The 20,875-nt window shown below is 34.7% G+C and overlaps 1 protein-coding gene across 2 annotated transcripts in view; it reads right to left on the bottom strand.

Annotated features, from left to right (window-relative positions):
- HECTD1 (HECT domain E3 ubiquitin protein ligase 1) overlaps positions 1 to 20,875 on the bottom strand; it is a gene marked incomplete at its 5' end in the record, with an annotated part of 60,963 nt that overhangs the window by 22,479 nt on the left and 17,609 nt on the right. For both annotated transcript variants that reach the window (XM_083837122.1, XM_083837123.1), the window contains 21 exons: positions 2,425 to 2,601; positions 2,791 to 2,957; positions 3,397 to 3,720; positions 4,179 to 4,318; positions 4,398 to 4,532; positions 5,815 to 5,920; positions 6,103 to 6,197; positions 6,598 to 6,744; positions 6,974 to 7,108; positions 8,311 to 8,387; positions 8,517 to 8,780; positions 11,881 to 12,103; positions 13,062 to 13,232; positions 13,449 to 13,587; positions 14,981 to 15,155; positions 15,756 to 15,870; positions 16,198 to 16,296; positions 16,384 to 16,460; positions 16,747 to 17,017; positions 17,270 to 17,551; positions 19,850 to 20,077. In XM_083837122.1, coding sequence (XP_083693248.1) covers positions 2,425 to 2,601; positions 2,791 to 2,957; positions 3,397 to 3,720; positions 4,179 to 4,318; positions 4,398 to 4,532; positions 5,815 to 5,920; positions 6,103 to 6,197; positions 6,598 to 6,744; positions 6,974 to 7,108; positions 8,311 to 8,387; positions 8,517 to 8,780; positions 11,881 to 12,103; positions 13,062 to 13,232; positions 13,449 to 13,587; positions 14,981 to 15,155; positions 15,756 to 15,870; positions 16,198 to 16,296; positions 16,384 to 16,460; positions 16,747 to 17,017; positions 17,270 to 17,551; positions 19,850 to 20,077 — 3,547 coding nt within the window. The remainder of the gene's footprint in view (positions 1 to 2,424; positions 2,602 to 2,790; positions 2,958 to 3,396; positions 3,721 to 4,178; positions 4,319 to 4,397; positions 4,533 to 5,814; positions 5,921 to 6,102; positions 6,198 to 6,597; positions 6,745 to 6,973; positions 7,109 to 8,310; positions 8,388 to 8,516; positions 8,781 to 11,880; positions 12,104 to 13,061; positions 13,233 to 13,448; positions 13,588 to 14,980; positions 15,156 to 15,755; positions 15,871 to 16,197; positions 16,297 to 16,383; positions 16,461 to 16,746; positions 17,018 to 17,269; positions 17,552 to 19,849; positions 20,078 to 20,875) is intronic.

The raw sequence follows: 20,875 nt of genomic DNA, 5'->3' as shown, positions 1-20,875 counted from the left end.
CTCTCAAAACGTTATGATGATTCTCTAAACATCCGAAACGTATATTACAACGTATCATCATAACTTCATTAATACCTGACAAGAAACTATAATTCCTGCATGGACATTTTATGCTTTTCTCTGTTCAATGCTTGTATATGGGCATATCTACCCTACAGAACACATTTTATGAAATTCGTTAGTTTGGGGTTATTTTTGTCGTATATAGTGAAAGAACGAGTGTACTGATACTCAGCTTTTTGTTTCAATAATTTACACAGACTCAAACATTACTTATTCACAGGAAAAGTCTTACAACAGGTAAGGACTACTTCATGTAAGATTTCAGGGTCGCAAGAAGAGTATGTTTCACAGAAATTTAAAGTGTTATACTGGGATCAGAACAGCACTGAAAAAAAAAGATGCTACTCATCTTAGTTTCTTTATTAAATTATGTTCCAGTATTTTGTAAATTAAATGCAATAAACCTGCAATGATGAGGATAACATGCAAAATTTAACAAACTAGGATAGAAATGGGGACAAAAAATATTAATGCTAGTCTGATATAACACAGAGTCATCTTAAAAGTTTCTTTCTTGTTTTTCTTATTGCATGTTAACTGTACCAAATTTTGTGTCACTATTTCCATTGATACACGTATTCTTTAAAAACAAAATCCCTAAAGCTCAGTCAGCTTCTGTAACCTCAGACAAAAATTCAAAACAAGATGTCAGGTCCAGAGGCACATGCATGTTTTTCTTTAATAAAACAGAGTAGAGCTCATTTGAAGTAAAATATATATATTTTTAGCACTGTCAGGTGCACTTTTACCTTATATCTATCCAAAAGTCATCACTTTAGACTGAAACAGAAGATCACAGGCAATTTTCTGTTTAGAAATATCACTCTGGAGGAAGAGCATTTAAAAATGCATAACGTAGAAGTAGACATCTCATCCCCATATGAGCAGGCTTATATCACGTTATTATGGTATGATTTTACTCCATCTTCATGAGTTTTATCTGAATAGCTTCATGCCACTAAACCTCTGAAGAGTGAACCTGTGATGCAAGTCTGAATTTTTACCTTTCTACATTTTATTTGACTTTCTTAGTGAATACAAAAAAGAAAGAGGTAAGCTCCATACAGAAACAGTATGATTTTTTACCCTTTATGAGTATCTGGACACAGTGTTTTGAAAAAGTGTAATTAAATTACTATTCTTGTTTTGTATAGTTCCTTCAACTTCAATATTAATTACAAACAGTTCAAAACTTGCACAATTGTGTAAATATACATTATGTACTTGGAGTACTGATGCTGCATTGTTGTCGCCCTGAAACAACTCACGATGTGTTTAAGCTTCTGAATAGCCACAGAAAAGCCAATGGGATACCATTTTCTATTTTCAAGACAACTGTGGCAGGAGTAAGAGTCTGCTGATCATGTATCACACTTCGTAGTCATCACTTGACACATGAACCTCAATTTCACCTTTACTTAATAGGAAAAGTTTACTGGAATATAGGAACAAAAACACTGATTTAATAGACTACTCACCAATAATACTTAACGTCTTAAAAGTGAGAGTGTATCTATGGATACTCTTGCATCTGGTAAGAACAATACATAGAGATGATGGGACAATTCCCTACAAGCTATACTGAATGGCTTAAAAAAGATTAAAAGTTTCAAAACATTTTAGATCATCATACCTTGGACGTTTCTCCCTTTTTAAGGGCCGAGAACTAATAATCTGGCTAGGAGTGACTGAAGATGCTTCAGAAACAAGGCCAGTCTTATGTACACCTAAATAGGGGTGGGCATCAGAGGGAACTGGGAAAGCATGTTCAGCTAACAAGATTATCAGCTCTTTTGGAGCCCCTTCAATATCTCGGCCTCCTGAGCATTGAATTCCATGGCTGTTGCAGGTTTTGATTTTGCTCCCTAAATTATATTACTTTTCACTGTTTTTGAAATAGCAACTTGATCCCAATGAAGCTAGCGAGGTAGGAAAGGTACAGGATACAACAAAAGTCAAGAAAAATATTGCAAATGCTAAGCTAGAAGAAATGAAGAATGTAATCATAGATGTTGCAGGCTCAAAGCTTAATCAATCAGTTTGCATCAACCAACCTGGCATATTTTTAATTCTTCATAATGAATGTAAAAATAACAATTTGGTATTTTAATTAAGCAAAGCTCTGAAGATGTTTTATTTACAACAAGATTTTTTCCCATGCATTGAAATGGAATTTCACAAATGGACCACAATGGTTACAGTATTTGAGTTCCTTCTCTCCAAGATCCTGAAATTTCTATCAGCTTCTTCAAGAAACTACAGAAGGAATAGTTTAATACTACCAATTTCACATTTAGATAGAAATGAAACATAAAATACTCATACTACAGAGTTTTACAAATTCAGGCAATTTGTGCTCACCATTATGCAATTCTCCTGTAACAGTGCCTTCACCCTGTGGGCTTCCATCCTGGTCTCTCCATTTCCAATCAATTCCTCTAATTACACGAGCTCCTGGAACCATGTATTTCAAAACCTGAGAACGTACCAGACGTCGCTGTCTTCGCAGATTGGCTTCAGCTTCCTTAGCAGCTTTTCCTACAAGAAATGTAAATTGAAATTGGAAGACTGAAAAATGCAGCAATATTGATTAGGGAATAAATCTGAGCTTGTTTTTAAGCAAGCTCCAAGGCAAAAGTCAATGTGTTTTTTCCACTCTCATTTTTATAGGTGATGTTCATTAGGATTTTAAGAGAACAAACAGGACGTACACTTTCTTTTTCTTACCCAACTGATCTTCACATACTCCATTCACAGTGCCATAAAGTTCAAATCCAGACAGGGAGAGGTAGTGTGTTTGCCCACTGGCATTCTTTCCCATCTGTTTTATTCGAACATGTCTCCAACCTTGTTTCTCATCCTTTGGAGGATCTAAAGGCCATGTTGCTGTAGACCTTCAAATTCATTCGAAAGAGGTATGGTTGGGGAGAACAGGAGAGAGGAAAAAAACCACACAAAAACAACACTTTAGAACCAAAACCAAACCATGACAGCAATCATTTATGGATAAAATCAGAAAACTGCCAAGAACATGAGAAATATAAAACCTAGCAACATTAGGGACAAATTCTAGATGAGTGCTGGTGTTACTATTTTCTCAAATAAATAAAATGCGAATTTACAATGATAGAAAATCACAAATACTTTTACATGAACCATAAAGAGAACTTATGAATCACTTATTTTCCAGCCCACGCTTAATAATCTGCGCCACCTACCACTTTTTTACATAATTATTTATTATACCTATGGCATACATTAAGTTAGTCTACAGCCAAGTATGTATTTAACTGAGCTCCATTTTATAAAAGCTGGTAAAATACACTGACATACCCTGGTTCGTTGAGACTACAGTCATCAACATGAGTATACAAAGTAGTCCAGTTCTGTCCATCCTTAGACACCTGGAAAACCCAATTTCTGAGAGCAGATCGTCCATAACCTCGAGCATGGCGTAATGTGTAAGCTGATGGTATAACCCAAAGGCCAAGATCTATGGCAAACCAAGCATTCTTATCATCATTAGTATGACAATTGAGAGCTGAACTGTCACGGCTTAGGATGTCTTCTAAACGGCCATAAGGCAGATTTCTTCCTTCTGAGGATGTAACCACTACTAACCCATAGGCTGCTGGATTTACCCACTCATATGCAGTTCTATATTAAAAAGAGAAATGTACTGTTCAATTATTACTTACATTAAAAAACAGATATCAGTAACATTTGACAGTTTACTGCAAGTTATTGATTACATCAGAGTTTATTACAAACTGAAGCAGTTAATATCATCTTAGATAATTAGATAACTTCAGAGACATTCCAAAAATGTTACTTTACTACAGCAGTTAACAAAAGACCCAACCCTTCCCATCCCTTCATTTCTTCAGCAAGAATACAAACAAATTCTCAATCCAACTTCAGAGATTTCTATTTTTGTTTTAGTTAAGCAGAGAAAAAAGAAATATAATTCTATTGATCACCAGTAAAAGCAAAGGAAACTCCCATTCTTAAAAAAAAAAAATATAACAGACTTCATTATGAATTTTCATTTTTTTCTCTCTGGATATAGTTTACTAAATTTTAATTCAAAATATTTAGCTTTGAAAAATACTCACTTTGCATTCGTCCCAATCCAGTAAATAATTCCATTTTCATCAAAATCATGTTGATGCCTGAATACAAATGTTTGGCCTTCACGTAGTTTTCGTACAAAAACAAATGAAGCCCTATCAAAGTCGTACCATTGCTTTGCTACCTACACACGAATGAAGAAAAGAAATTAGAGATGCAGAATGCAACCTTTCCTCGTGAACCGCACATGGTACGTTGCTCACCATTTTCAGGAGATACTGTTCTAGAGATTCAACAGTTGCCAACGGCTCCATCTTTAGCATTCTGCCAGTTCGATCTATTAATGATGTCTCCCCTGAAGCACGTTCCAAACGAAACCTCAACCGTCTTGTCAGTATCTGAAAGAGTACCTAAACATTAATATACTCTTCTTCTGTATACATTTTATAATATTAAGAAAAGCAATGTTTCACTAACACAGGCTCAGCGCCTCATCATTTCTGTGTGCAATTTAAACAAGCACTATATTCTAATTTAATGCTTTTAAAATGTTCCCTTAGTGCTTCATTTTTTCAGTTAACTCAACAATTCTTCAGTGACAATCAACATAATACAGTTACTAATTCAAGTCAATATTTTTATGTTTCATGTTTTTTATAGCTTTTATTTCTTCCTTTTTTTTTTTTTTTTTACTAAGACCTATAGTAATAATATAAAACCTCAATATCCAATGGCAGCAGTGTTTTTGCAGCTTCCTGCAACCATCTTCTGATATTTAACATCAAAATAAAAACATTTGCACTTCACTATCATTTTACGCAATCTTCAAGTGTACTTTCAAACTGGACAAAACCAAGCAATGTTTTTTTGTGAAGCTGCATCTTTCCTTTCCACGAAGCTACTACTCTTTGCTCAATCAGATAATGACAGGACGAGGGGTAATGGTTTTAAACTAAAAGAGGGAATAAGTAGATTAAGAGGAAATTCTTCACTAAGAGGGTGGTGAGGCACTGGCACAGGTTGCCCAGAGAAGTTGTGGATGCCCCATCCCTGAAGGTATGCGAAACCAGGTTAGGGGAGGCCCTGAGCAACCTGATCTAGTGGGTAGCATCCCTGCCTATGGCAGGGGGGTTGGAAGGAGATGATCTTTAAGGTCCCTTCCAACCTGAGCCATTCTATCATTCTATGATAATCATACAGCTAAGATGACAGCAGATGGGCACACTGTCCTATGTGGGGCCCTTTTAACCATTACAGCCCATCTCTAGTCATTATAAACGAGCTTGTCTTATAACCATCTTCAACAAAATACTACTTTTAGGATATAATTAGATTCTAGTAATGAGGATATTCCCATACAAAAAGAATACTCAAGGACAAAAAACAAACAAGAAAATAATACTCAAGGACAAAAAACAAACAAGCAAATAATATCTCTTCAGTCAAAATTTACTACTACGTTCACTTCACAGTATAAAAAAAAAATGGAAGCAGAGGAAAACCCAAACATTCCAGTTAGGTATTAGAAGAAATAAATGCAAAAAAGTTTGTTCTTCAGCTAATTCTATCCAATTTACAAGAACGCATTTCATACAGATTTAACATGCGTAACTTTTCCTGAAATTCATATAAAATGTTTGGTTGTTTATCACAGAGTATCACATACTGTTATCACTGTACCTGAAGATTATATGTAGATCCTGGTGTATCATACAAGTGGAGAGGTAGACGTTCAATAGATTCTAACACTGCTATCAATTTCCGAATTAATGCAACTGCTGGACGACTGTGAAAGTGAACAGTCACTATGTTACCACACAAAGAGGAATAAACAAAATCTACAGTATCTCAGAGAATAGTACCCAGCTGTAGTAAATATCTTAACATGTTAAGAATGTTCCTTTGTCTTTTAATTTTTTTAAACATAAATTACCACATCACAAACACAAGATATTTTTTTTAACCTACCTTTCATCATCTTCGTTTTCACTGAATGCTGTTTTGAAAACATTTATTCTCTCTACTAGTTGACTACAGTCTTGTTTCACATCTAAATCGATGTTCTAAGAAGAAAAAAAATATATTACTTCTAATACAGCACAGCATATTCATTCTTTACATTGGCAAAAATATCTGTTTTTTTAAAAATCTTTATTTTTTAATTTAAATCTCTTTTTATTTAAAATCTTTATTTCATTTTTTTAATTTAAAATCTTTATATCAAAAGCTAAATTACATCAGCCATTATAACCGACCAGACTTTTAATATCACATTTGAATTAAAGTAATTTATTGTGATAGTATACATTCAATGGGTCATATCACTTACTGTTGCAAGTCTGCCTCATTTTCAAGACAGAAAAAAGCCACATCTATAATAGATTTATTTATTTTTAATTAAGACTTATGCCTACATTTTCTTTCAAAAGTTTTGCTTCAGAGACTTATGTTCTGTAAACTCACGTTATTTAAAACTGTAAGCAATGATTGAACTAAGCCACTACTGCACATTTCGTACGGAGAAATAGTATTCTCATCCTTCAAAAGTACAATTAAGTTTTCCAAAGCAGTCTTCATTAAATCTCTCCAGGTGTTTTCTCCTTCAATACACTGAAAGACAAAAAGACAATTATGATGAAACAAGCTAACAGTATTTTTCAAATGAACACGTGAAAAAAGTGTCCCAGTAAAGCATATAACTAGGAATTGCATGCATAAAAAAACCCTCACAGTTCAGATATACATATTGTGACTATCTTACATGACATAGAACAGTCTGAATATTGCTATGTGATTTCCACTGACATCATATGCTATAAATTACAGGAGGTACACTTACCTGTCTGTTTGTATGAAGTTCCCATGCAGACTCTAACTGTGTTGCTATGTTCCTCAGTGTTACAACTACTCCTCTAGGCATGCTTTCAACAGCTTTAAAATGATCATCGTATAAATCTCTTGCCATAGTGCGTACCTACAAAAGGATTTTCGTAATCACAAGTCTTGTGTTACTGTAATATGAGACCACTATTATTATTATTTAAGGTTCTAAAAAGTTGGTTTTCTTTTTTGTGTTTTTAAAAGAAGTCCAGGATAGACAAAAATAGGTAAGAACAGAAACCTATCATACAACATACATCATAAGTTGCAAAGGCTAAATACAATGCAAAGATGAAAGGTTAAAAGCACAGAGAAAAATAAAAGGACATAAACATAATCTTACAGAAATTTACAGAAACTAAGCTTACCATCATACATTAAGTTACAGTGCAAAAGTAGCAGAAAAGACAGTTCTCAGTCTACAAATCTTCAGTACTGTATCAGTGTTCTGGTAATATTTTAGAAGTAAGAGTAATCATTTTTTAAAAATATGGAATTATGAACGCTCTATTTGCATTCCCTAAACCAAATCCCACAAGTCGTCTTTAAGTGACCTTATTCTAAGAACTTTTTTTTTTTTTTTTAAAGCTGCAGTTGCATATGGACCTAAGCAAGGTAAGGTCTATACATGAAAGACAGAAGAGTAAAAATGCATTCTTTTCGGATGCTTAAATGCTTGAGACCTGAATGTTACAGTTACAATAACATTGAAGATGACATTTTATTTATTCCTAGGGCAGCAAGTTTAATATTCATAATATAAATCTAAAACACAGATGTTATTTACATGGGTTATTAGTGACCTACTCATGACATTTCTAACAACAATTACCAAAACATTCAAAACATTCAAACCAACTACAAAACTTCCATCAACTCAAAATGATAACTGGAGCAACTTATGGATGAATTACTAATTACATATGCCAGTAACTTAGAAAGGTATGTTGATCATTATGCCTTTTCTTTCTTTGCATTAAAAAACAGACACCTACAGAATTACAAACACATATGCCAGGAAGAAGGATTGGATTATCTTATGTTTTTAAAAGAAAATCTGTTTTCATTTAAAAGAGTATGGAGTTTTCTAAGACTGCTGGACAAAACCATCTGCCTTAGAAGTGCTTTGTTATAAGTCAGGTTTTCCCCTTTAAACTTGGCATTAAATTGTATACAGCTGAAATTAGAGATCTTAATCCTCTAAAAGGAAATTATATCACATATAACATATGCATGTTGAAAAATAAAGCAAGCTATATTAAACTGTAAGTATAAAATTCACACATGCTCACCAACCTTCTGCTTTGTCTTCTCCAGTTTAGATTTTAGCTTTCTTCCTCTCTTACCAGTCCAGCCAGTCACAAATTCTGACCCTGCAATGTATTTTTTTTTTTTTTTAAAAAAGTCAGAATTCCCACAAGTATGAAAACCAAACAAACTAACGAAACCTACCTTATCTACACTTGCTCCTACCTGTTCATTACACATACCTACATACTTACCCAAAGAGGTTTCAGCTGTAAATGAATGCTTTGTTCCTCTGTTAGACTCAAACACAAAGCCTGGGAGATCTTCTTTCAGTATTGTAGCTTGCTGACCGTCAGAATTGTGGATAGCGATTTCTCCTTCTTTCAAACAGGTGAGCGACCAGTTTCCGACAGTAAGTTTAGTTGGCCCTGGTGCTGATAAAATTGGCTGACTTGTGGTAGATGGTTTTACTTGGCTTCGCGCTCTTTGCAACTTCTCAAGGAATTCACTCCTACTTTCTATTTAAAAACAAACATACATTTTTTTTTTCTAACAATTGATTCCACCATCATATATCTCAAGCATTTTTTTTTTTGCATGAGCAAAACAACTGAGTACATTCAATGCAAAATTAAGTTTGAAATTAAGGGTTTTTAAGTACCCTGAACTTCTTCCCACTCTATGTTCTCCAACAGTGATTTATTCCACAATCACATCAATATGGACTACGCAACTCTTTCTAAATGATGCTACTGACAGATGTGTTAATTCATTTTTACAGTAATAATAGATCAAAGAAATCAATGACAAATCTTCAGGTTTGTAAAAATAAATTCTCATTATTGCCACCATGAACTATTTGTGTTTTAGAAATAGGAAATTAAATGAATTCTCCAACAGGAAAACAGCAATCAAATTCATAGTTTACAGCAGGGGAAGAAAAGATGCTTAAGCCATATAAAAAAATGGAAAAAAAAATCACAGAACTTTAGAGTATGATGATCAATATGTGGTAAAAGGAATTTGTTCAGATTAACTGTCACAAAGGCAACAGAAAATAATATTTTAAGTTACATTAAAATTTTCATTCATCTCTTTTGCAGAACTTCTGAATTCACCTCAGAAAAAGTAAGAAAGCCACATTTATGTAATTTACCACAGTTACATTATGCTAAATCAGGTTATAATGTAGATGTTCCTATTCCTTTTTTAGTAACTACAAAATTTTTCAAGACATATATATCTGAGAGAAACATGAAATAAATCTAATGGCACCACAAAATATTTATATGGAGATATCACTTAATTGATGATAAACAGGCTCATATCCTACATTTTGGATATGTAGGTAATCTAGCTTGAAACTATTCTAAACACCTCACTTTCAATTATTTTTTAATACTGTAGTGGTAACAAGACTGCATGCTACATTAAAACTACTATTTAAGATAATTCCAGAATATTTAATGAGTTCGTATTTTAGAAAAATCTTTATAGGTTATTGATTTTTTTATTTTATCTCAACTTTAAGGATAAGAATTGATACCAATTTTATAAACATAACATATGTAGTCTGTGCACATGCAAAATTGCTGTTTTCTTTTTGCTGCAATGACTTACGCTCTAGGTTTTTCAAGTCTGCCAGCTTAACTATTGTACAATACTAAAAAACAACAGAAAAACTTTCCATATGCAAAATAAATATGCACTGCTGAGGCATAACATTCATTATTGTTTAAAATTCACAGAAGCCAGGGAGGTTTGTAAAAAAAATTTTGAAAATTTGTATGAGAAATTAAAATTCTGTTAATGAATCACTTCCAAATTTCCATAATTACATTTTTACGTATTTATTATGCAACACATTGCACTGAAAGTGCAATAATTTAACGTGGCTGGAAATAATTTCAGGCTCCCTTAGACAGAATTTTGAAAGTCACTTAAAAAATTACCATTGAATTTCAATTTTTGCATTGAATTTTTTTTTTCCCTAAGAAATCAAACAAACAAGTATTAAGCTAATGAGGAGAGGGGTGAGGACAGACCTTCCAAAAATGTTCATAGTATATATATGTCCCCACATCCCCTCCAGCCTTCATCATGCAATACACACCAACAAATTCCATTAGTCAACCCTCTATATTCTTGCCAGTCATGAAGTTACTAAAAAGTATACCATGAGATTAATCAGCAATGATTTAAGACAGCAGAACATATAGTATAGTTCAGGACTTAAAAACAAAGATACTATTCTGAATCTATACTGTGTAGTATTTTTAGTTAAATCTTAACAAATACTAGTTTCATATCTAAAGTGAAAGAGAGGCTGCTGCACATGCTTAACAGCTAGCTAATGGTTAAACTTCAGGCAAACTACATTGCAATGTCAGCATTCTTAGTAGATGTCTGCTTGACAAAAAATTTTAAAAAGCCTGATTTAATCCAGTTTAGCACCCTCCCTTCCATAATATCCACGGTAGATCCCAAGTTTTTGGGCAAGATATCTATTTGATCATATATACAAAAAATACATAGGAAGAGAAACATCATCTTAAATTGATTATCTGACTAATCTTCACTCCAAATTCATCTGAGTAGTCCTATTCAACTCATCTTCTATAAAAACAGTAAGAACCCATCCCATCATCTGGGAGGAAGCAAGCAGAATTGGCATTCGAGGGCCATGATGATTTAAGAAACTAACCACATGGATTTTCTTAAAATTATATTGTATGATAAACAAGTATATCAACACAGAAACTGCTTGCCTTGCTTAAAGAATGCAAGAATACACTTTTGGGGGAAAAAAAGAAAAAAATTCCAAAGTGGCTTCCAATTGTGTTATAATCCAAAACCACACCATACCACAATTTGTCTTCGTGCCTCAAAATTCACAAATAATGTCATTAGCACTTCATTTCTATCCTGAATCATAATATGTTCTGTTATTTCACTCAATGGCTTGTTGAAAACAAAAATATTGCAAAGCGTTTTATGTCTGCTGGTTCATAAATGTATGAACTGTTGCAAAAAAGATAAAACAATAAAGGAGGGTCGTTTCTGCATCCAGAACAAGTTATGTATTCTGTACAGAAAATTAAAAAAACAAACAAAAAAAAAAACTGTAGACTGCCAGTGCATGAGGTCTGTTCCCTTATCCTCCCTCCGACAAACAATTAAGACACTGTAATTTGTTTCCCAGTCTTGATGAGAAACTTTCCATTACTTTGTCTTCAAACACATGCAATTTCATTCTGCTAGCTAGAAGCAAACAACAAATTGCCATTTCAACCTGCTTTTCCTGGGACGGCCACTACAAAGTGCTTTTAATGACGGGGGTGAAAAAATTAGGTATGCATGGAGAAGATTCAAAACAAAACCAAGTTAATACGCTTCCACTGGCAAGATGTTTACTTAACACAATTCACCCAAGTCAAGTTATAGTCACATGCTATCTGATGAAAAGCATCACAATTAACTGACCACCTTCCACCTGTTTACATCCTTTACTATTTAGTAAGCCAATTCCTGCAAAACAAAATAGCTCCAATCAAATTATATAAACAAACAAAGTAGTCTCAAAAATTAACTTGGATTTCAACTGAGAAGAAATACTACCTGAACTATCGGATCCTCCTTCGGGGCTTCCACTGGAATACATTGTGGCCAGTTTCCCATCCAAGATAAATCTGAACCATCCATTACTACCATTAGACAGCTCCAGGGCTGCAGCATCACTCCAGATATACAGGCAGTCCCTGCCCCTAATGATTGACCAGTCTCTCCAGTGATATGGTTTACCCTGTTGAAGTTCTTTAGCATCCTCCTGTGGTTCATCCTCCTGTAATAAAATTATATATAATTGCAAAATACACACACACACCGCATAAAACCAAAACAGAATACACAAATCTTGGAAAGGATTGAAGCGGAACATAAAGTACTCAAACCAAAAAGGTATAGGAACTAAGCTTTTCTGTCTGTAAAATCCATCTTTAAAAGTATTCATTAACAGAATGAGATACTTTGAAAAGGTTTCTTTTCAAGTGCAGATTTACTCAATAACAACAGCCTACTGACAGGGATATATATCCCACCTCTCTTCAAAACTCACATTGTGAGAACAGAATGGTTAAGGCTGGAAGAGCCCTCTGGAAGCCATCTTGTTCAACTCCCTTGCCACCCAGGACTAGTTGTCCAAAACCATGTCCAGACAGCTCTTAAATACCTAAGCAAACACTAAAAAAAACATACAACCACCCCTTCAACCAAAAACTTAGGGCATAACTACAAATCTTAATTAAATGGATAAGAAAATTATCTGAGCTGTCCATAACTTACTGTTGGAAATAAGCAAATAACTTCAATGTGCCCTTAAGCTTTTCATCACGTAGAAAATTATTTTTTTGTGTGTGTTTTCATTACATTCCATAACAAGGCTTAAAACCACCTGCAATTACTTGATACATGCACATTGAAAGAGATGCACTGCATTCAGAAAGGATTAATTTCATTTAGCACTCTTGTTCAAACTACAAGATACTACAGTGGTCAAGAGGTTTTGACACAAAGTAAATACAAATAGGAAAACTCAGCAGATAACGTTCTAATGGGATATTAAGTTACAAAACAATAATGACAACAACAATGAAAACAATTAAACAAGTGGCATACAATAAGCATTAAATTAATAACCTACCTATCTAGCTACCTTCCTCTGGACATTTTCATAATATTAACAATTATATTACAAGTGCTGGTTTTACAGGAACAAATAAAGGTAGCAATTCTGTACTTACTTTCTCAGGTTTAGATTCCTCTTCATTCTCATCATCAGATGAAGGCCCCGCCAAAGTTGACACTTTACTAATTACACCAAGTCTAGCCAGTTGGTCTAGAAAAAGATCACCACCTTTATCCACCAAATCCCTTATGATTTGCAAGGCTAGCAAATGGCCATCATCATCATCCTGTCATAAATTGGGATGGAAAGGAAACAATAAGTGAGATTTCTACTTAAAAGTATCTTGACATGCTGAACATCATAGCCAGTTACAGATGGATGCCATAAACAACACTTTAAGGTTAGCTATTAATAAGCATGTGGTGTCAATAGGTATAATCTCCTTTTTACAGTGGTTTCATTAGTACAAAAGAAAAAAATGAAAAGTTTTCTTTCTTCCTACCTCTTGATCAAGAACTGTAGCTGTTATTTCAACCAGTATTGTGGGCAGATTGTGGCCAGCATCAGAGTCACAAACCTCCTTCAGTAGTGCCTCAGAACAAAAATGTATCATTTTTCTAATGAGAGCAAGACTTGCTTTCCTTTAAAACAGACCATAGGAAAAGGTTCTTACCAAGCAGTAAGCAAACAGCAATCAAAGCAAGAAGTTCAAGATAAAAATAGCTTTTGCACTACATTTATGCATGCTTACAGAAATAATTTTTTGAAATGAATTCCAGTTCTGCTTGCCAGATAGTAAGTCTCAGATTAATTCCAAGAATGATCCACCTACAGATTTTTTCGATTCTACAGCACCATGACAGTCTAACGTATTTTTGTCTCCTTCACCCTTCCCAAGTCAAACCAGTTCCACATTCTGTCTTTATCCGTACTTAGTGATGGCAATTCACTTCTGCACACTTTATCTGCCTCCCAGGTACCATCTCAGCCTTACGTCTGTCACATACTTCCAGCATTTTGGTTAGATCTCAAGTTCTAAAGTCTAAAAAAAAGTCTGTTTTAAGTCTATAAAACCATGCCATTTTCCCTACTAAAACGTAAAATTAATATGGAATCTGGTTACTTGTGTATGATTAAAACATAATTTATTTTTGAGTGACTTTTAAATACATGATTTACCAGATTCAAAAAGAAAGCTCTAAAATATGGACAGCTACTATTTTTCACATCTTCAACAGAAGCTAATCATACAGAGATGGTTAACACCGTTTCTTTTTTCCTTTATTTAAAATGGCCTAGTTTAAGCTGCCCAAAAGTACTACACCCATAAATACACCGAGAATACAAGAAATTAAGCAAATGTTATGTTTGTATAATGTAAAAGGCTGAGAGGTTCTGGTCAGACAGTTTATCACAAATATTATGCCACCCACAGTATCCTTTTAAGTATCAAATCAGATTGCATTTTTAATTCTCTCAATAAGAGGCATCTTCTTCAGTTGACAAACATTTAAGCTGTCAAGAAGTCTTCCAAAACCTTCTGAAATAGCTTTTCCCAGTCTCTCTCATTTTCCCATTTTCCCATTAATGTATCTTGATACTACTTCATTAGCTTTCCTCTCCATGACAGCAGCTACAAACAGCTGTGACCAAATACACATGATCCAGTGTGCAAAGTGCTACAAGAACATAGTATTCTCCCATCATGCTTCAGCAGTCAAGAGCATGCTTCTCTCTTCCAGTTCAACTAACCATATTTCTTCCAAGATACCACTTCCCCAGAATGGGTAATAACAAAACAAAACAAAAACAACAACAAAAAAACTACTAAAAATATTAAGCAAAAATAAGACTCAACATTTTTCAAACAAGCACTTCTACTCAAACTGATATTTGTTTAAAAGTCACTTGCATTACTTTTAGATGCTTTAGATTTTTTTTTTTTTTACTGGAAAAAAAAATCCACGTTAGCTTTTTTATCAGAATATTAAGAACTGAAAAATACGTGGGGAAATTGACAATCACGCCTATTACCTTATTGAAGGCAACATAGTTTGTTGAAATGTTTGTGCAAACACAGGCAATAATCTTTTCAAGTATATGGGTGCCATTTCTGGATCTCCTTTGGGTTCATTACATTCTTCCTCATCCTTGTTTGCATCTTTCTTTTTCTTCTCATCTCCTTTGTTAACAGGACACATCCAGTCCCCTAGAAAACAAACAAAAAAGAAACGCCATTTAAATAAAAGTAAGAAGGTTTCTTTACTAACATCTAGGCACCTGAACACAAATACACATTCCTAAGATGTGAAATTTACATGTGCACTACTTTGTTACCAAACAACTTTTTTAAACAAAGTACCACTAAAGACCACTTATAGGAAAAGCTCAAATTCCTTAACAAAAATTGAATATGAACAGACAGCTAGCTACCTGTGGCTCCAGTGCTACAAGAGCCTCACGAACAGCTAAAGAGCAGCTTCCATATAGAAAGGAAGGATGCCAGAGAAGCTACCAAAGCTGACATCCTCTGAACCCACAGCAAAATCCCAGTCTAGCCCCATTCCACAGTTGAAGACCAGGACCACTGGCACTGCTCATGTCCACTCAGCAGTTTCTTCTGTAATCCCCCAGCCCTTAAGAACATGTAAAATATTAAAGTTTTTATACGTAATCTGAAGGCCAAGGAAGGCTGGTCACAAAATACTGTATTTTTTCATGATTCTTAATAGAGTAAACGTCTAATAATTGAATTGCTTTATATTTGCATTTCTAAAAGCAAGAGTAAGGAATTAAAAACTGCTCTCACCTGGAGACTGAAGAATAGCTACTACTTCACTGTGACCCCTTTCACGAGCTTTGTCTAAAGGAGTTTTCCCATCTTCATCTCTCAAATCAGGGTTTGCACCATGTCGCAAGAGAGTCTGAGAACAAATATTTTCAAAAGTTAAACAGCATTAAGATTCCTTCTTCCAAAGAAGTACATGTTTTTCCCTACGTCCTTCCTGCACTAGCATGCAAAGTTAAAACATTACGTGTGTAGAAAGTTGGAACACAATGTGCTTTTCATATCTGTGAAGTTAATATAAAACTTTTATTCACATTATTGACCTATCATAACCAAAAATTTGTATTGCAATAAACACTGCAAAGAACATGTAAATATTGGACAGAGCACAAGGACTTGTTTTCCAGAACAAGGGAAAAATTCACTATGTAAAGCTTTCTAATAATGTCAGTTTAAATCATACCTTTGCTACCTGAGGTCTTCCAAAACATGCTGCATAATGTAATGAGGATGACCTCTGTCCTCTGTTAACATCAGCACCCCTTTCACAGAGAAATTCTACCTGTTAAACAAGAAAAAGGAAACTAGTTTTTCCATCTTTCTTTACATAAATATCCTAAACTTATAAAATTCTGTAAAATTAATTTACCATTTCCTGAGTTCCAAAAGCTGAGGCCCAGTTTAAAAGAGTTTGTCCTACATCATCCATAAAATTTACTTCAAAAGCTGAAAGATACAATTAAATAAAAATAATTAAAGCTCCCAGCATTAAACATTAAGCTTCAGCAGTTTTAAGTAAATTGCAGGTCTTAAAAAAAAGAAAAAAGGAATTAACCACCTTCAATAAAAGCATTTATACCCTTAACTGCAATCCAAAAGAAACAAGTTATTACTAACGGAAACTGTTCAACACAGGTAACTTCTATACAAAGAATTTTAAGGTAACACCTAAGTTATGACACCACATATACTTTATTTAGCTCATTTTCTTTTTCAGAGAATTCTCTCTTACCTCCTGTGTCAATAGCATCTATTAGTGCATCAGTGTCCTTACTGCGGATGCAATCTATCAGCTGCCGATGAGAACGCTCCCCTGAACTATCCAGTCTTCGCAGTCCTGGGATTCTGCCTGTAGATCCAGCACTGGATTTTGGCAGGGCTTTTCTCCCTTCGAACAGTAGCACCAAAAGAAGATCTACTAACCGCATGGTATCCAGTACACATCTCTCATCACCCTGCAACGCACTTTCTATAGAATCTGGAAGTTCAGATCTTAGGAGATCCTGGAAATAATTAAAAGTCTGAACAATAAAAAATATACAGGGCTTTAGAAAACACTATCAGAACTGGGTTTCATTTCCATATGAAATGTTTCCTTTTTTTCCCCTCTTGATAAATAACCTATATGTATATATATATTTTCATAATCAATAGATCTATATATCAAATGACAACAAAATCTCGTATATATTAAACTACATGAATAAAAAAAACTTAAAAAGAATGAAAAGCTGTAGCATAAAATCATTTCTTACATGTGTTACTACTGGAGAGCCTCTACACAGGGTTGACAACAGGCTTACAATAGTTGACACCTGATTACTTAATTTAGAGTCTGCAGCTGTAGATGGTGCTCCAGTGCTACTCCGGCCAGGTTTGCAAGCTGAAGATGGTCCGGATGCTGTCCCACCAGCAGCTGCCATGCGAGATAACAACTCCTCAGTTAACCCATGCTTAGCTAAGGGGGCTGGGTCAACTCCACGACGTGTGAATCTGTCAGCTAATGAAGCAAAACATCTCAGAGCTCCATCTGAAACCTAGGAAAAAATGCAAGTGAAAAGATCAAACATCTGTTACTTAAGGTGAGAAAATGCTAACAGGATATTCACAAAAATACAGGACATATAAGAAGCTGATTTCACCAGGTTTCCTTCAAAGTAAATGAATGGAGACAGGTGTGGTTTTTTTCGTTTTTTTTTTTTTTTCTTTTTTTTTCTTTTTAAGCTAGCAGCTCAAAGTCAGAACCCAACAGCATTCTGAAACACTCAATGAAGGACTGTATTGTTGTTGTTTTTAACGTTTCTCTCATCCATACTACGCATTACACTAGAGGTGTCTCCCTGTCATATCAGGGGGGTTGCACATGTACATCAAGGTGAGCTGCTTCTGGCAATCTACCTTCCTAAACATGAGGTAGCAAACCAGACTAGCCCCAAGAAAAGATTTAATAAAAACTAACAATACCTATTCCTTACCAAACTCTGAATTACTACAGTTCTTAGTCCCTAGAATGTCATCTACTTCTAGAGCAGCCAATTTTCAAAATGATTGTCAGCTGTCACATACCTGAAGACTATTACTTATCAATACACATAACAAAATTTGAGTATTATTAGCTACTCAGACAGACTTTGTTAAGTTAAAAGCCATAAATCTTTGTTTGCAAGGACTTGGAAAAAAAGATTCTCTTGAATAAAAGCAGTGCATGCTAAACTTCTGGCACAGTCCCTGCATGCCAAACATTCTGATTTATCAGTACTCTTTTACAAGAGATTTTTTCTTTAACTTAAAATGGTGACTACTTGTGTCCTCTGACATTTTGCTCCCCTTCTTTGACAAGACAAGGTATGAACAGTTCTATCAGTCTTTATGTAAACCATATATACTTTACCAATTGTTACCACAACTGCTCTGTCAGAAATACACAGGAACGGTTCAGCTTATTTAGTACACCACAAAGGTTAACAAAGCTAAATAGTACTGTGGAAGGTATTTACTTTTCTTCTCACAAACCATGAGCTAAGTAGAAAGGTTAAAAAAAGCAAACGCAGATAAGCTGTTCTCAGGGCCACGTTCATCTGGTTTGAACTTTTCCCTCAAGTGATATTACTAGCTGGCTACCCTTAGAAAGGGACCAAATCCAACAGTGTAGGACAAGAAAAAAAAAGGCAAAGGAAATACTGGTCAAATCCAAAATAACCATCAACATTTGTCAAAAATCCCGAGGCATCTTTCACACAAAATATACATTTCTCAAGGATACCACTACAGATTCATTTACTATGATCTGGATTACTCCAACCTTAAGCAAACTTATCTTGAAGCTTAACTGCTAAAAGACTAACTTCTGGAAAGTTTGAATTCCTGTTCAGATCTCCAACAGTCCCAGCAATAGCTTTGTTACAGCGTTTTATGTTGGGAAACAGATAAAGACTGCAGACTTATGGTCTAACTTTCAGGGTTAGCTTGCCTCAGATGATCAGTGCGTTAATGAAGTCATATAATGGATAAAAACCAAGGTGACTTGTTCTCAGATGGCTAGTGTGATAGCCCCCTGTCAAATGGTGCTTTCAAAAAGATCTGAAAACACAGCAAAAACGTAGCTCACTGGCAAAAAGACAGTCTCACAAATACCACATGCTTAATAAACCAAACTAAGGAGTTTGCGTGGCGCGGAGTCAGGAATGGGAAGAGAGGTGGGGGAAAAATTGGGACAGAGAGTAGTACTGACAAGAAACCTGGCCAGGCTGCAGCAAGGATTTGGCTAAATAGCTATTTACGATGCATTAGTACAACACACACAACAGGATTCTGCTAATAGGAAGATAATTACTTGAAGTTCCTAGACTTTACAAGGTCTACGTAACCTCTAGTTTATAAAACTGCAATAAAGAAGTGGTGTTACAGTAGTACTGTCTTTCAGTGCAATATTCTAGCATCAACTATGACTGTTTTTATTATTTCTCTTAGGCAACAGAAAAAGTTGATTTTTGTCTTTTATTTATGCTCAATTTAATAGTGACTGAGGTGCAGACATAAAACAATAATTAATTCTGAAAGTATTTCAAAAAACACTGAAAAATTTACAGGACATTTTTCAATGAACTTTTCAGAGGTTGAATAAGATCAAATTCACACAACGGCTCTTGCAGTCAAACACTAAGCAGTATTTTTATTCTCTTGTCATCACGACTGTAAAAGAAGACTACTACAATATTCAAATATAACAACTACTTTGTAAACGTAGTTGTGGAGACTGTATAAAACTACTTAGCCATTCATTTTTTAAATGTTATGGATGTTAAATTCACAGTTTGAGCCAACTATTTTATTACCTGATGGTCTTCATGTTTTAATAAACTAGACAGTGATTCCACACAGATCTCCAACGAAGAATCCTGAGGCTCCATTTTGCCACAGAGCCTGGAGACTACAGCCATAGCAGAATGCAAAGTATCTTTATGAACAAGGTGTCCGCTGTCACGAATGAATGTCAGAACGCAATTCAACCCCCCAGCTTCAAACACAGCTCCTGACTCACGGGTACAGATTAATTCTAACACCTACAATGAAATGAAATTTAATTACAACAAAAGTACACATAAAAATGCAGTTATTTGTTTATATCCATCTACAGAACTAGTTAAATAACAAAACAACAAGAGGAAAAAAAAAAAAACCACCTCTCTTCCTCAACACCCCTAAGGGGATGAGACCTCTGGTACAGTAACAGTTTTCTTCTTAAATACAGGAACAAATACAAGAAAATCCCTCCATAGCATGCTTTTAACAGTCGATCACGGCAAACAGCTAGATAATAAATAGCACCTTTTCCTGGGAGAATGAAGCCTTTAGATCAAAAATAACTGAGAACTCCGAAACTTCCATGAATCCTATTACTTCAGTGATGTACTTAGAACAACATAAATAGGAAACGTATGTGTAAATTCTGAGGCAATAGTAATCAGGGAATAAAACTATGTGCTACCACACAGGCACGAGTTACACTATATGTAAAAGATTTTGAGGGTCTTGAAAATTCTTCTGATTACTTCAGAAGGCTGCACTGGAGCTATGACCAGCAAATAATTTCTTACATCAGGTAAATTATCTCTATCTGGATTGATGCCTCATTCCCTTTTTAGCATAAAATTAGCCCTCAGCATTCTAGTCACGGAGACAAACAGGAAAACTTCCTTCTAATACTTTTGTTTTCTATAGAGAGAGAAATATCTAGCTAGCTATATTTTGAAAGGAATCTCAGCTTTGAAAAGCACGAGACTGACAGTAAAGATAGAAAGCATAGTTGGCATGTAAATTTTAACATACTGGGCATGGTTTTGCTTCACGTTTTAATTATA

The sequence above is a fragment of the Anser anser genome, assembly GCF_964211835.1.
Source record: "Anser anser genome assembly, chromosome: 5".
Lineage (NCBI taxonomy): Eukaryota > Metazoa > Chordata > Aves > Anseriformes > Anatidae > Anser > Anser anser.
Note: the sequence above shows the minus strand (reverse complement) of the source record. Positions and strands in the feature narration are given on the sequence as shown.